This window comes from Euprymna scolopes, chromosome 26, assembly GCF_053919585.1.
Source record: "Euprymna scolopes isolate OS-2025 chromosome 26, ASM5391958v1, whole genome shotgun sequence".
Classification (NCBI taxonomy): domain Eukaryota; kingdom Metazoa; phylum Mollusca; class Cephalopoda; order Sepiida; family Sepiolidae; genus Euprymna; species Euprymna scolopes.
In genome coordinates, this window is record NC_136507.1 from 47,936,038 (window position 1) to 47,951,642 (window position 15,605).

Here is a 15,605-nt window from a genome sequence, read left to right on the forward strand (position 1 = left end):
TCTCTGCAGATGCGGCCCCCACATTCAAAACATGTGTCTTGCGGTCTCGGGCGGCTTTTGCTCTTACCCTTCCATGCTGGTGCCACCGTTCCTTAGGCCCCAGAGGGTTGGGTGTTCACTAATATTCTTGCAGTTGGGAGCAGATCGGTCACCTCCAAAGTCTCGATGCCTGGAACCTGCTGCAGTTTCTTAGAAATCCCATCCGGGAACTCGGTAACGAATGCCATCATTGCTACGTGATTTGCAACCTGTCTCCGAATTCCTGCCAGTTCCACCAATCGTTCGACTTAATTTGCATACACATCGACGTCCACCTCTTCTCTTTTAATTTGTTGTACGCCTCAAACGGTCCTTCCGCAAATGCCTGGATCAATCTAGCTATGATCATCTCAGCGTCCTCCTGTTCACGGGAGCTCAGCTCCAAATATAGGGCTAGTGCGTCACCCTCCAGGAACAACGGTGTCACTGTGGTAACGTTGCCGATCTTTTGGAGCTTTGCCACTAGGTCCACTAAGGCACCACATCGCCTTCGCCACTGAACGGCTTTATCATGTTGTTCAGGCCGGTAGCCATCGCCGAAATAGCTTGAAGTGTTCCTGATTTAGGACAACAAAATTAAAGAAATAAAAAAAAGAATTCGTCTTTGCAAGCCAACAACCGCCGAGTTTGAGATCACCACTGTCACCAACCTTCGTCTGTCTGCTTCTTTTCCTCGACCTAACCTGTCAACTCCTTTTATACATGCCCCCCGCGTGATTTCGCGTGACTTCCACCAGAGCACACCTTTTAAAACTATGGGCGCCATCTTGATTTCTCTCTCTCTTTCGCCCAACCTCACCCGACACACACGCGGTAAGACCTTTGTTCGTTTGATCTGGGAGGGGGGGGGTCATTTCTTTTTCTCCTTTCCTCCTGTTAACTTTAAACAACAATGTAGATTAAAATAAACAATTTAACTTGAGAAATGGACATTCTATCATTTCAGGTTGTATATATGAAGGGTATTACCATGGAAACAATACGAATTGGATATCTGAATTAGACATGTGCACTCAATGCACATGCACAGTAAGTATTTATTCCTTTTCCTTTTTCATTTCACAAAATCTCATGATAATAATTCAAATACAACATAACCCTACTCGGCAGAAAACCCCGTGACGCCAACACCGGTGGTTATCACGGTAAGTGGCAGTGAATAACTTGAGTGGATTGAAAAGCCTGAGGAGGGATAACATTATCTGGAGCTCGACTGGAAGCGATAGAGAATATTAGTGGATTATTGAGGAGGCTTCCTGTCACTCATATTACAGGGGAAAATAGTAGCCATGACCCGCGAAGAATCACTAGTGACAATTGACAGGGGAATACGCTGTGAATTGCAAAGGAGAATTGTAGAGATATGATGATATTTACCATTAGCCAAACCCCAGAGAAAAACCTCAGATAAACCCGTTACTTTTTATCAACGAAATATCACTTATAACGACTAACGTAATAATAATAATGCTAATATGTATAATAATACGCTAATCAGTTTATTTTCGTATGTTTCGTATATCACTTTTCGGTATCATTAAAAATTAGATCGTCCAATCAAGGATAGTGATTGGTGATTAATATGGTGTCGTTAATGTAGACAATTCTAAATAATTTTTTCTGCAGATTACTGGGTATCACCACTCTATCGTTATACAAAAGAACATCGTCGCAAAGTGAAAAAAACTTCCGGTATGTTAGGATCTTTATTTTAGATGTTATTCTTTGTGGTTTCTTAAAACTATCTTTTAGAGCCCATTGTTTTATGTCTGCAAGTGTGACTGCGAGCTATCTTATAGTATATGCGATCACATCTTTATTTCGCAGTTGTGATGATTGAATTTTCGAATACTTTGGTGTTCTTTGGAACAAGTCAGGATAACCTGTCGACATTACATATTTTTAGAAGACAGGTACTCACTTTTGAAATTGTAGTTTAATAATTTTTTACTCAAATATCAACACGGGTTCGTTATCCGTCTGTAACGTAAACCTTCAAAACTTATGTCTAATGTCGCTTTCTCAATCTAGCAGTGTTGTTATTCCGCAGGTTGTAATGATCGAGATGCATGCACAATGGTTTTCTTTGTTCTGGTTGGTAGTATGCTCTGATACCATGAAAGCTAGTGTCGCTTACTCATTGCGCTAGATCTTGTGATTATGAGAGAGAGAGAGAGAGGGAGAGAGAGAGAAAGACGAAAGTGACTCACTTGACATTCTGGTGTCCAACTCCAGGTTCTATCTTTCTTAAGAAGTTCATTGAGAAGGGCCCCTAAATTATGCATATTTTAATAAATATTTGGTAAAACTTTGTCAAACCAAGAAAGCCTTGTAGAGCTTGAACATTATCCGTGGGAGAGGTATGTCAGTATTCGTCTGTCGACTGTCTGTATTGATTATATGCCCCAAATATTTTTATTTCTTAAAGAAAAAAATCACATTTCGCTTCTATAACGTAAAACCCGAATTCTTGAAGTTTATCGAAGACGCACAAAATATGCTTCCTGTGCTCAATCACAGATTTGATGTTATATTAGTATATATTGTTAAATATTATATTAGTATGTGTCGTTAAATATGATATTAGTATGTGTCGTCAAATATTATATTAGTATGTATCATAAAATATTATCTTAGTGTGTATCGTTAAATATTATATTAGTATGTATCATTAAATATTATATTAATATGTGTCGTCAAATATTATATTAGTATATATCGTTAAATATTATATTAGTGTGTATCGTTAAATAATATATTAGTATATACCGTCAAATGTTATATTAGTATGTATCGTCAAATATTATATTAGTATGTGTCGTTAAATATTATATTAGTATGTGTCGTCAAATATTATGTTAGTATGTATCGTTAGATATTATATTAGTGTGTATCGTTAAATATTATATTAGTATGTATCGTCAAATGTTATATTAGTATGTACCGTCAAATATTATATTAGTATGTATCGTTAAATATTATATTAGTATGTATCTTTAAATATTATATTAGTATGTGCCGTCAAATATTATATTAGTATGTATCGTTAGATATTATATTAGTATGTGTCGTTAAATATTATATTAGTATGTACCGTGAAATATTATGTTAGGATGTATCGTCAAATATTAGTATGTATCGTCAATTATTAGTACGTATCGTCAAATATTTATTAGTATATATCGTTATATATATATATATATATATATATATATATATATATATATATATATATTAGTATGTATCGTTAAATATTATATTAGTAATTGTCAAATATCCAATATTTTTAAAAATTATATTTTCACTCTAAACAAGGTATATTACCACTTTGGTGTAGGGGCCTACTATCAGGGGCAACAGCTACTGGGATACTATCTAGGGATTTAGGCAGCAAGATGTCGGTTCACGTTACATTTGAATTTCTGCACGTCAGTACAGTTGGGAAGCAGGGACCTGGAATGGAATTCCAGAGTCTAGCGGTTCTGGGGAAGAAACTACTATAGTAGAAAGATCTTTTACATCTAGTGATCTCTACTATGTGGGGTTGGATTTAGCTGCCTGGCGGGTTTGTCGAGGGTGCTGTCGTTGTAGGGAGAACGAGTGCTTGCAGTTCGTCAGAGCATTCACCATTAAAATACTTGTAGAACAGGCAGAGGGATGCAACATTTCGTCGATGGGACAGAGGCTGAAGCTTAGATGCCAGTTCAGGACCTATCAGATTGGCGACTCTCTTTTGAACCTTGTCTAGGAGCGAAAGACGAGTAGCAGATGCACCAGCCCAAATATGACAACAGTACTCCATACATGGGCGAATGGTGTCCCTATAGACGTACGGGATACTTTCGGGTGTAAGAAGTCTTCTAGCACGGTTCTAGAAAACTCGCAGCGGTCCTGTCAATGCTTTCAATGTAATTGTTCCAACTCATGCTTCCTGTGAACGTTAGGCCAAGGCGTTTGAAAGATGTACTTTCAGATATAGAGTCATTGGCTATTGCTATTTGTGGTAGAGAAGGTTTCTTGTAATTATTGAAGGAAACCAGTTTAGTCTTGGCAGCATTGAATGTGACCATCCATTTTTGTCCCCAGTCCACTACAGATTATAGGCCATCCTATAGTGATTCTGCCATTTCTTTAGATATGGGTTCATTTGTTTTCCGGTCTTGCCTATTATAGAGTGTGGTCTCATCAGGATGGATACCCATCTCAGAGGCAATTTTGTCGGGGAGGTCAATTATGAATATTAGGAACAATAGAGGTCCAAGGATAGACCCCTGAGACAGTCCCGCATTTATATCATATTGTTTAGATGTACGACCGCCGAGGACACACTGGATTTTTCTCTTATCTAAGAAGGATTTAATTATGTTAAGTATTCTTCCAGTTATACCGTATGATCTAATTTTCCTGAGGAGACCCTCATGCCATACCTATCAAAAGCCTTAGATGTATCTAGAACTACCGCTCTGTCCTCCCCCGCTTTGTCCAGTGAATGGTATATACGTCCAGAGATTACAGTTAGGATGTCTGCTGTGGAACGGGCTTGTCTAAATCTATATTGTTGGTCAGTAAGAAGTTTAGCATCTATAAGATGATGGACTAGAGCTTGGCTAATTATGGACTCAAATATTTTGGCGGAAAGTGTGAGGAGGCTAACGAGGCGATAATTTAATGGTTCAGTTCTTTCGCTAGAATTCTTGAATACTGGTACCACAGAATCTAGAGTTTGGAGAGAACGGAAGCTACTAAGGCTGAGCACTTTTTAATAGCACAGCTGGGATGAGATCGGGTCCACAGGCTTTTGAAGTGTCAAGATTTTTATGATACCATGCACCTGAGCAGGGGTGATTTTCAGATTGTCTCGCGTGGCGTCTGTCCGCAAAGGAAAGTCAGGGAGGGGATGGTTGGAAGGGTCCAGTGTGGAGTTAGAGGTAAATCGACTGGCAAGCATGTTAGCCTTCTCGGTTGCTGAGCAAACAACCTCGTGATTGTTGGTTAGTGGGGGAATTGTTGATTGCCCATTATTCACTACACTGTTGTAGATTTTCCAGAAGTCACGGGTTCCTAATTTTTGTGCTTCGATCCGTTTTTTTAGTGGTTTCAGTAAATTCTCTCTTAGCTGTCGCTATTTCTTTCTTAGCGTTACTTCTAGCTCCTATATACTTTTGTCTGTTTGAACTGGACATATGTCGGTTAAATCTGCTATACGCATGATGCCTTTGAGCAATAGCAGTTGCGCAAGTAGAAGTAAACCATTGGGGAGAGTGTGACTTGCTATAAAATTTCCGCATGTGAACATGTGCTTCAATTGCCGTTTTGAACGATTTTGTGGTTTCATTCGCACTGTTCAGCAGGAAGAGAAAAATATTTCCCCATGAGGCATCTCTGATAAGATCCCTGATTGCTTCCCAGTCAAACTTTTTATAATATCTCGTTGTTTTGAGCAATGGCTCTTCAGTTTTGGCTCTAAAGTTTAGGGCGATTTCGACCATTATCACTGCATGATCAGCGTTCCCAAGTGGGCTGTTCGCATTCGTCATACAATCATCGGAAACTATGGTCAGAAACAGCTCTAGAAGTTAAGCGTGTTGTTCTTGCTGGTCAGGGAAACGGGTTGGAAACGTAACCATTTGTGATAGGGAGTGAGATATAGAGAAGCTATGTGTTGTCTGCCCGCTGCAGAGTAAGTAGAGAATCCAAGCTAGGTTTTGTGGTGGACATTAAAGTCACCAAATGCATATACTTGTGTGCTAGTATCAAGAGGGAGTGCTGAGTCTATGCTGTCAGAGACTTTGTTTATTATTGTGCAGTCCTGGGTCGAGGGAGAGCGATAGAGAAAATAAAAGTAGCTAATGTTATGTTGCATGTTTAGTCTAAAGCACATAAAGGCTTGATCGTCCGATTCTAGGTTTGTTTCTCTAGTCAAGGGGAGGGTATTACGAATGTAGACTCCAAGTCCGTGCATATGTCTGTCAGAAGCTTTACGGCAGAGTGAAAGATATCCAGGCATGTTAAAGTAGTTAGAGGGGATATATATATATATTAGTATGTATTGTTAAATATTATATTAGTATGTATCCTTAAATATTATATTAATATGTGTCGTTAAATATTATATTAGTATGTATCGTCAAATATTATATTAGTATGTATAGTTAAATTATCGTCAAATATTATATTAGTATGTATCGTTAAATATTATATTAGTATGTATCGTTAAATATTATATTAGTATGTATCATTAAATATTATATTTGGATCTATCGTCAAATGTTATATTAATATGTATCGTCAAATATTATATTAGTATGTATCGTTAAATATTATATTAGTATGTATCGTCAAATATTATATTAGTATGTATCGTTAAATATTATATTAGTATGTATCGTCAAATATCAGATTAGTATGTATCGTTAAATATTATATTAGTATGTATCGTCAAATACGCCTTTATTACCTGGTGAAAGATGATGGACACAACCTTGGCCCCAAAAGCCAATCTATTAAATATCTAAAGACTTGCGTGTGTTTCTATTTTCTACCTCTATTTAAGACATGCATCCTATAAATCTATCTTTGAAAAGATTTTGCCAGCATTAAGTTTATTGACTATCTTCTCAGGTTTCGAGAGTTGATAGTGGTGTTTTTTTTTGTCCATGTTGAAAAACCGTCACAAATTCTAATTTGATTAGATTTCTTTCTCACATAGACAGACATAGTCAGTTGGCGCAGCCCACTCGCTGAAATCTGTCAGACAGGATACCCGCTCTTTCCAACATGTCCAGCCCTTCATTTATTTGCTCTAGATACGCAAAATAGAGGTTTTATTTATTTATTTTTAATGGGATTAGCATTGTACTTTATATGGAACTCTGCTTTAATATTAGTACATTTCCTTAGACCGCCTTCAAACACCTCACGGAATTTTTAGTCGACTTTCTCTTTTAATTTTTCGTTATTAGTAGTCAGACTTGCTAATTCAATAAACGTGCAATAAACGTGCTCATAGAGCAGCCCCAAAAGTTGAAACTTTCAATGAAATCCGTGCCGGAATATGTGTTCGTGTTCTTAAGCAAATACGCTTTAGAATTCTTTGTAATTCCGTTTAAAGCTACACCGTGAATCACTTTACTCAGAAAGTTTATATTCTCACCTGTTACGGAACGTTGTTTTCTTGTTTAGACGACGTCACGTATGTAAGTTTATTATTGAGATGTGGGAACTTGAGTCAAGATGGTATTTTACTGCCTTGTTAAAAATTTTAAACGTTATATACTTGCGTAAATTCCCATCTTCATTATCGCCCGACTGAGTTTGTCTTATTTTATTTCTGAGTTTTCTCGATTTTTTTGTCATACCAACAGCATGTTACATCGTGTTACATCGTGTTACATCGTGTTACATCGTTAAAACTTTACCACAGTTTTTTACAGGTGTTGTTCTTTTTCGCTGGGCAAAACTTCACCCAATATAAATCATCACAGATATAACATAGTTCTGATCGTGAATTCTTTCGTCTATTTGTGCTTTGTTTGTCATAGATATTTGATCGCGTAATTTTACTTTCTGTAGAGAATAGCGTATTGGTTTGCTTTTGAACTTTTAATATGACCAACTCCCAATTCCTCAATAGTTTTAGAGTCACTTTCAACAGATCTGGAAATCCTCAGCCAACTTTTAAAAATCAAAGTTTGTTCGTTCTCCAGTTAAGTTAATACGCGGCGTCTAATTTCAGCGTCTTCTGCTGAGACAACACCTTGCGTTAAAATAAGACATTTGAAATCGTCTGCGCTTAAATCTGATAACTTGAAATCATTAGAATGTTTATTCATTGTTGTTGAAAACATAAAATAATCTTGCTGGTTCTCATTAACTTCATTGAAATATTTCCATCTGAAACAAGAGACGTTTTCGGTCCAAATGGGTCAATAATAACTTTACTGTCTCTAAGAACTCCAGCTCCATTGTTTTCTTTGGAAGGATAAAATCAACACACCTACTGTGTTCAGTTGTGCCCAATTTCCTGAGTTTACCTTTTGTTTCGTTGGACCATTCTTTGCAGTACATGTTAAATACATCTAAATATCGTTTGTAGAATGCATCAAAAGCTTATCATTTTCTGGCATATACTGAAAAGTGTTTATAGTACTACAAATAGTACTCTAGAAAACGTAATATCGTTTTCAGCAGTTTAGGGATAGTTTATGTAGAACTGGAACCCCCTTTACTCGTTCCAATGCACTGAGTAACCGTCTGGCTTGTAACGTCATCTGTTTAGCGTCTGAACAGCCAAAGCTCTCTCCCCACACTTCCAAGCGGCCTGCTTTATATTACATTCACCCATATGAATCTCGCGAGATCACATGAGACCATTTCTGTTAAATATCACAGACGCCATCTTGCTTTTTCTTTTTCTTATCCAACGCGCATGACAGGCAGACACGTGGGCGCTTCACGGGTAGGTCGTGTATATGTTTGTTTCTATTTTCCCCACATCAGCCCCTGATCTCATTTCCGTCTGGTGCTTCTTCGAAGGGGGGCTGTGCAGGCCTCTTGTTCTCTTGCTCTCTCATCTGCAGTCTGAGGGTCGAAGAACACTGCATCTCCTGAGAGGCTACTAATATCGGATTTGCTGCTTGACGAGAATGAGAATGGTGCAAACCAGAGCGATGGCCCACTGGCCTCAGACCCAGAGTCGCTCCCGTCATCCAGTGGTGGTTGCAACTATGTCGCCGGTCTCAGGTCCCTAACATGACGGGGCACACCGTCATCCATGACTGACTGCTGACTCACCACATCGGTCACTCGGCCCCGTGCACTGGCATTCCAGCGGCTTTGCCCAGACAGGATCGCTCGGTGCATACGACCCTTGTCCTTCCTCGTTGGCGACTTGTTGGGCTAGATTCCCTTTTCTCATACTTGGTATATTGCATTTGCAGGCGCTGTTCCTGGAGAGACGCCATCCTTCGGCGTGATGTACCAATATACTGCTTCTGAGACAGTGCATTGCTTCCTGGCTGCAATTTTATTGATGCTGCGATGGTTCCTCTCAGCAATACCATTGCCAGATGACACATAAGCACATCGCAGTCGCAGCCGCACTCCCCACTCCTTCAGGAACTGCCTGACCTGCTGGCTGCAGAGGCTGGGCCATTGCCCCTCAGCACCTCTTCGGACGCTCCTCTTTCAAAGAACACAGATAACAGCTGGCGAATAATGTAGGAGGAGTCCTGGCGCCCGAGTGGTCTCCAGACCGCGAAGCGCGTAGGCTCACAATCGATGAGGGCGAGGAAATGATTGCCACCGTAATGTGTGATATCCATGCCACTGTTTGCCACGTGCCGCTCACTCCAAATTTCCCTTTTTTCCACTGTATCGAGCCGGGTTGATTGATTGACATGCCTCGCAACTTTCCACTGCTCTCTTGATATTTGCTCTTCTTACTTCTGGGTCAACCATCTTGGTAAAATATAGTGTCCGCTTAACCCCTGGGTATCCGCATTGATGATGAATCTCATTGATACGATCCGTATCAATATTACATGTAACGGCTGGACACGGCTGTTACAGTGTCTCCGAACCTCCCTGGGTATCAGCCAGCAGCAACCGTTGTGGTACTCGTGTCAGCGCATCTGCTCCGTTGCTTTAAGATCTGATCAATGTTACGTCTACGGTCAAGTTGTACTCTTTGATTGTATCGACCAGGGTGGTGAGCCGTCTTCGTATCAACATCTTACCCGCTGCTCATGTGGTTAGCCGTGCTCTTCCAGTCATCAACCGATGAGTGCACGCATTCCGTGATATGCAGTACCCTTGCTTGCCACTGAAGCGTCAGGGTAACTCCTTTCAATGTGGCATCAAGTTCGGCCAGGTTTATGTGCCTAGAATCATTCTCTGGACGAAGCCAACAGGCGTCTTGGATAATACCATCATCAACCGCAAGGGCTGGTGAATTAGCGTCCAGCCAGACCGTGAACTCATTCCCGTTTACACACCAGATCCCTCGCATAGGGTCGTCACGAGTCACCCTGGCCACAGTTCCTGTTAGCATGCTCAGGGGCGTGGCATCATGCACTTTACTGTACCATTCCAATGATGCAGGTGTGGCACGCTGTTTTATAGCTACCACTGCCACACTGAGCCAAACACACAGGAAAATACTCCACCAGCTTTTCGCAAACAGAAAAAAAACGCTCCGACAAGTGATGTATGGGACTTTCGAAACGTCACCACATCTCCTCCAGTAGAGTCCCTCCTTGCTACCGCTCATGCGCAGGCCAAGTACTTTTGCTCCGTCTTTCAGATGCTCCGGTTCCTTCCATGCCAGTCCGAAGTTCTCGAAGTGCTCTTTGACTGACTGGGCAGACATGAGGCTCTCATTTACAAAGATATCCTCCATGTAAGACCATTTTGCCTGGCGCACAACCTCATCCTGTTGCCGGATCGCGTACATAATTGTCGTCATAATGTCTGGTGCCACGTTGAGACCAAACCCTAGCCTGGTCAGACAATAGCAAGTTCCTTTAATTTCCACAGTCTGAAATGGCCACAGCTCTTTTTCAATGCGTATCTGCCGGTAGGCCCTGCGCAGGTCCATAATTGCCACGCCCGACCCTTGCTGCCGCCACTCACTTAATTTGAGCACACAAACGCCGCTCCTGCTATGTACGAGTTGACATGTTCATTAAGTTCACGGTAGTCCATGACGGGTCGGACATTCTGTTTGCTATTTTGTAAGACAGCCATCAGTGGAATCAGTCCTCGGGAGGGGGGCGAGCTCTTCCTCGAGGTATGGAAAAAGCCAGCCATTGTTGATCCAAGTCTGCAGTTCTTCTTCATACTGCCCCCTGAGCCTCATTGATAGTCGGTTCCGTTAGGATATTGGTGCTTGATCGCCAGCCCACTTCCAAGATGCCATCTATGCGTTGGTTTCCCTGTCATACTTTGCATGAAAGTCAAGCTCATCCAGGGTAATTGCGGCGCTAACACGTCTCTCATGTCAGGAGAACTCTACATTGCCGGTGCAGTGCACAGTGATTCTACCCAGCTGTGTAATCATATCCATCCCTAGAAGTATGTCGTATCCAAGTAGCTCCCCGTCCACCACCAGGTCTTGCACGACTACCGCAGGCCCGTCGCCGATGCTTATACTAATAACGCTCACTCCACAAGGGGTCAGCGACCCGCCGCCCACGGTTAGCACCGGAATTCTCTCCTTGTACCAATGTCGCACATGCCTTGCGCACCAGGGTCTGGGTGCACTGAGTCTCTACAAAGGCGAGGCATTTACGTCCATTAACACGCACAATCACTGAGGGCAGCATCTTTTTTACTGACGATCTTGGGAGAAGACTGGCGTTGTAGCTTCTTTCCCTTACCCGTTTCCCGGACAGGCACGGGACAGGGTTCGCCGGTTTTTACAGTTATAGAACATCGTATCACTTTTAGCAGTTTGTAACTGTGCCCAGATTCTGAGATCCATCCTGTGATGGGTGCACAGCTGTCACGCGGTCTACAGTCTCTGGACTCCTTTTAAGTATCACGCGAGCCCGCGTTAATACTTCCGAGGTACCCATCTAAGCCTTCGAGTCAGTGAGCGCGACGAGAGACAATAACAGGCCAAATTGTTGGGCCCACCACACTTGTAGCAGCTTGTAACTGTGCCCAGGTTCTGAGATCCACCCTGTGATGGGTGCACAGATGTCTACAGTCTCTGGACTCCTTTTAAGTATCACCCGCGCCCGCGTTAATACTTCCAAGGTGTCCATCTCGTCTACTTTGGATGAGGCTCGGAGCAGATCTTCCACACCAGCGGGCAATCCTGCAATAAATGGGCACACCAGGCCTTTCTCAGACATTCCTCCGAACACGACCGCAAGTTTCTTCAGTTCTGCCAAATAAACATCAATCGTCTCCCCGGAATGTAACTTGCGTGCCATAAACTCCTTCCATGCAGCAACCGGATCTGATACAAACGCGGTGTAGAGGGCGTGTTTGATGCAGGTGAAATCTGCCTTCTTTTCATCCGTTAGCTGCTGGTAATACAGCGTCTGCGCCCCCAGCGAGGCGCATTGGGACCACGCATTCCAGACGCTTCACACCACTGAGCTGGCATATCAATTCTGCCTTTTCCACCTATTCCTGTACTGACTGCTCAGCGCTGCCCGCAGTTGAGTTATCAACGTTTCCGTGAAATATTTGAAAACATTAAGAAATAAGGCCGAGAAAATATTTTTGGTCAACCATTACGTTTTAAGGTAGATGTATGTCGTCTCACGAATAACTTATGTTCTGATTTTTCATTCCAGAATGGCGTGACTAAATGTGAGCTGAAGGAATGTAAATGTAACGCGCCAGACGTCAATCTGAATTGCTGTCCTCATTGCACGAAGAAAGGAAAGTGCGAGCACCAGGAAGAACCTAGACTAATGTCACATGGTGAAAAGTGGGCGTTCCAATGCCAAACGTGTGAATGCTTAGTAAGTAAAACTTAACCAGACCATTCAGTATTTATAAAATTACTGTTTGTCTATCGAGATGGCTTTTTTATACAGAAACAGACCACGATCCCCATGATTCGATCCCTAACAAATGTTACATAAATATGTAAATCTTAGTATCGAACGGTACATCTCTTGTGCTAATTTGAGCTCATTATGATCCGAATCCATAGATGTCCTAGATATATATTTTAAAAAAATAAAATAAATAAAAAGGGTTATTAATAATTGTCAACTTGAACAACATAATTTGAAGATGATTAATGATTATTCATTGATGAGGTAATTGTTTTATCGCTTTCCTCAAATTTTAAGCATTATATTCGCACAACTAGTAACCTACCTTTATTTTCATTATAAAAATATTTTCTCGACCTTAAAATGAACGTCACAACTAAGGAATATTTCAGGTAAATAGGACGGTTTAGTCAATCAAACAGCCGTTTTAATTACGTTATTTCTTGCAGTAGACTACATTATCTAACAGATGGCATTGTTTCTTATTTAATTTTTGGTCTAGAGTAGAAGGTTGGGAATTAACGATGATCCTTCGCTCTGTAACTACTATGTTTTACCCTAACCCACATCTGTACATTATTCTTAATGTCCCTTTCCTTATATTCATAAATTCTCCAATTAACCTTTTCTTACATCTGGAAATGAGCCTAATTTTTCCAATTATCTAATATATAAAAACCTATATGTCTATCTATCGTCTGTCCGTTTCTATATTTTCAAACTCTATCTCCTCCAAAATTAAAAGTCGCTGAGCGGCACTAAGGGCCTCAAATGTTGAATATCTTTTGAGACTGTTTTTTATGGGTCTTAAGCTTGTAAAACAGTGTTTAAGGAGTCAAAAAGAATTCAAAATTGAACAATTTCGTACATTCATCTTAGTTTTTTTATTTTTTTATTTTTAATCAGTTCATATGCGTGTCATGTTGGTACAGTGGAAACGTCATCATCTTTGAATGCTACAGTTTTGGTTTCGATTCTAGCTGATGGCACCCAAATACGTTTTTTTTTACTTTTGAAATCACAACTCTATGATAATATATACGAAATCTGGACAAATTAAAATATTGTATTTAAGCATGTTTTATGCCCGGGCCAAATCTGTCACCCACCTCGCTAGTAGAGGCTATGAAAAACACGTTCTTTCATTCTTACTTGTAATAGTTTTAAAAATAAGATTCAAATTTTGAATAATATAAAAAGGCGACATCATTTTCCTATCACGCTAATATGTATTTTTCATTATTTTTAGAATGGAGAGATAGACTGCTGGCCTCTCGAATGTCCGTCACTGACCTGCTCTCAAATTACAAAAATATCTGGGGATTGTTGTCCTCGTTGCCAAGATGATGACCCTTGCCATGGCAATGACCAATTTAGCATGGCCAAATTCGGCTTTCCTACCGAGGTTTGCAGGTATCGAGGACGCAGATACCAACACAATGCGCTGTGGACACTATACGGCGACAAGTGTACAAGTTGTAAATGCAAGGCAAGTAATAAACACCCATACCTGATATATTTACGTCTTTTTTATTTTGTCAATATGATAATAAATTACAAAATATTAAACGATATTACAATATGTATATTTACTGTGAAATGAAATCATACAACTAAGCAACTATTACGCGTTTTTCTTTTGTGTGGTTGGATAATTAAAAACAATTGCATTCGTTGATACAAAGGCATGCGATAAAAATACCGAAATCAAAAATTTTAACTGATGGACTCTAACATGGAAGTTTTAGTGAGATTTAGCTTATTTTTTTTCTTTCTTGGATGAAGCATAGACGATTCTGTATAACTCAATTGCCATATTAATATATTATACTCACTATTACAACCTTTGTGAGAAATATAATAAAAACATTAAACCCTAACAAGGTTTCGAGTTCTCTACCTTGACTAAATAGAACATTGAAAAATACAAGAGCTTATTTCTCTCGCATTTAGAATGCCACTGTCACGACGACTTAGCTTGGTGTCGAGTTATTTTCCTTCGTAGTTCGAATTGTTCGACCATAATAATACAGTTACTTAATTCACAATTATTGATTAACACTTGAAACATGTATATATGTATGTGGATATTAAAATGTTCATTTACTGAAATGAATCACACACACACACATATATATATATATATATATATATATATATATATATATATATATATATATATATATATATATATATATATGGAAAATTACTTTATGGAATAGATTTTTTTGCAAGTGAGTCATTAATGATCAAGAGCCAAATACAACTCGAGGATGAGGGTTAATGAGTGTACGATGATCAGTGATATAACAGCGTAGTGATGGTTAGTAGAGGCAATTGAGTAAAAATTGACTATTTTAGGAGTTGCCTCAACATGAACTTGTTTACATTGAATTTAAAGACGATTATGAAGAAGACCGCTGAGAAGCAGGCAACCGGAACGGAGTACATGCGCGGAAAAAGCTTTGTTTATGTAATCTGCGTTTAGATTTTAGCACAAATAGAGAGTGGAAAAAATTGTTGATAGTGGTTGTAGTTAGACGTGTTTTTATGAATTCTTATCATGAAGAGACCATAGATTGAACTTGAAACGAACACCGGTCATAAAATAGCCATAGAGCAGCTTCTGCTGCAAAAAGAAGTTGCTGGGGACTGAAATAAGGGATCATCTACTAGATTTTGAACTCTGCCAAGGCAGAATAGGATGCTCAGCGCTCAGCACATCTCCGTCTCAGATGTTGCAACAGAATGTCATTGTATCACTTCAGAAGGCATGTCTCACGACGCCAACCTCTACCTGTATGAGAATCAATTACGTCATAAAATGGAGTAATATTTTAGAACGTATTTGGCTCTCATACATATATATAATTGCGTCGGGAGTGAAATACCTTTAAGTGGTAGAATTAGGCAACCATTTTCCTAGCGATCAACAGGTTTTATGTATATCTTCCAATTCAGGCGTAAGGGTCAGTTCTAGAAGCTTGTCGAAAAAAGATGTTTCTTTGAGACGAAAGCCGTTTATACTATTCGATACCAAATGGGGAT

At 39.9% G+C, this 15,605-nt stretch overlaps 1 protein-coding gene across 2 annotated transcripts in view; it reads left to right on the forward strand.

The window, feature by feature from the left end:
* The window catches only part of LOC145248005 (protein kinase C-binding protein NELL2a-like), an 841,882-nt gene that overhangs the window by 820,846 nt on the left and 5,431 nt on the right, over window positions 1-15,605 (forward strand). For both annotated transcript variants that reach the window (XM_080109694.1, XM_080109695.1), the window contains exons 17-19: window positions 986-1,068; window positions 12,348-12,518; window positions 13,807-14,050. In XM_080109694.1, the coding sequence (XP_079965820.1) occupies window positions 986-1,068; window positions 12,348-12,518; window positions 13,807-14,050 (498 nt within the window). The remainder of the gene's footprint in view (window positions 1-985; window positions 1,069-12,347; window positions 12,519-13,806; window positions 14,051-15,605) is intronic.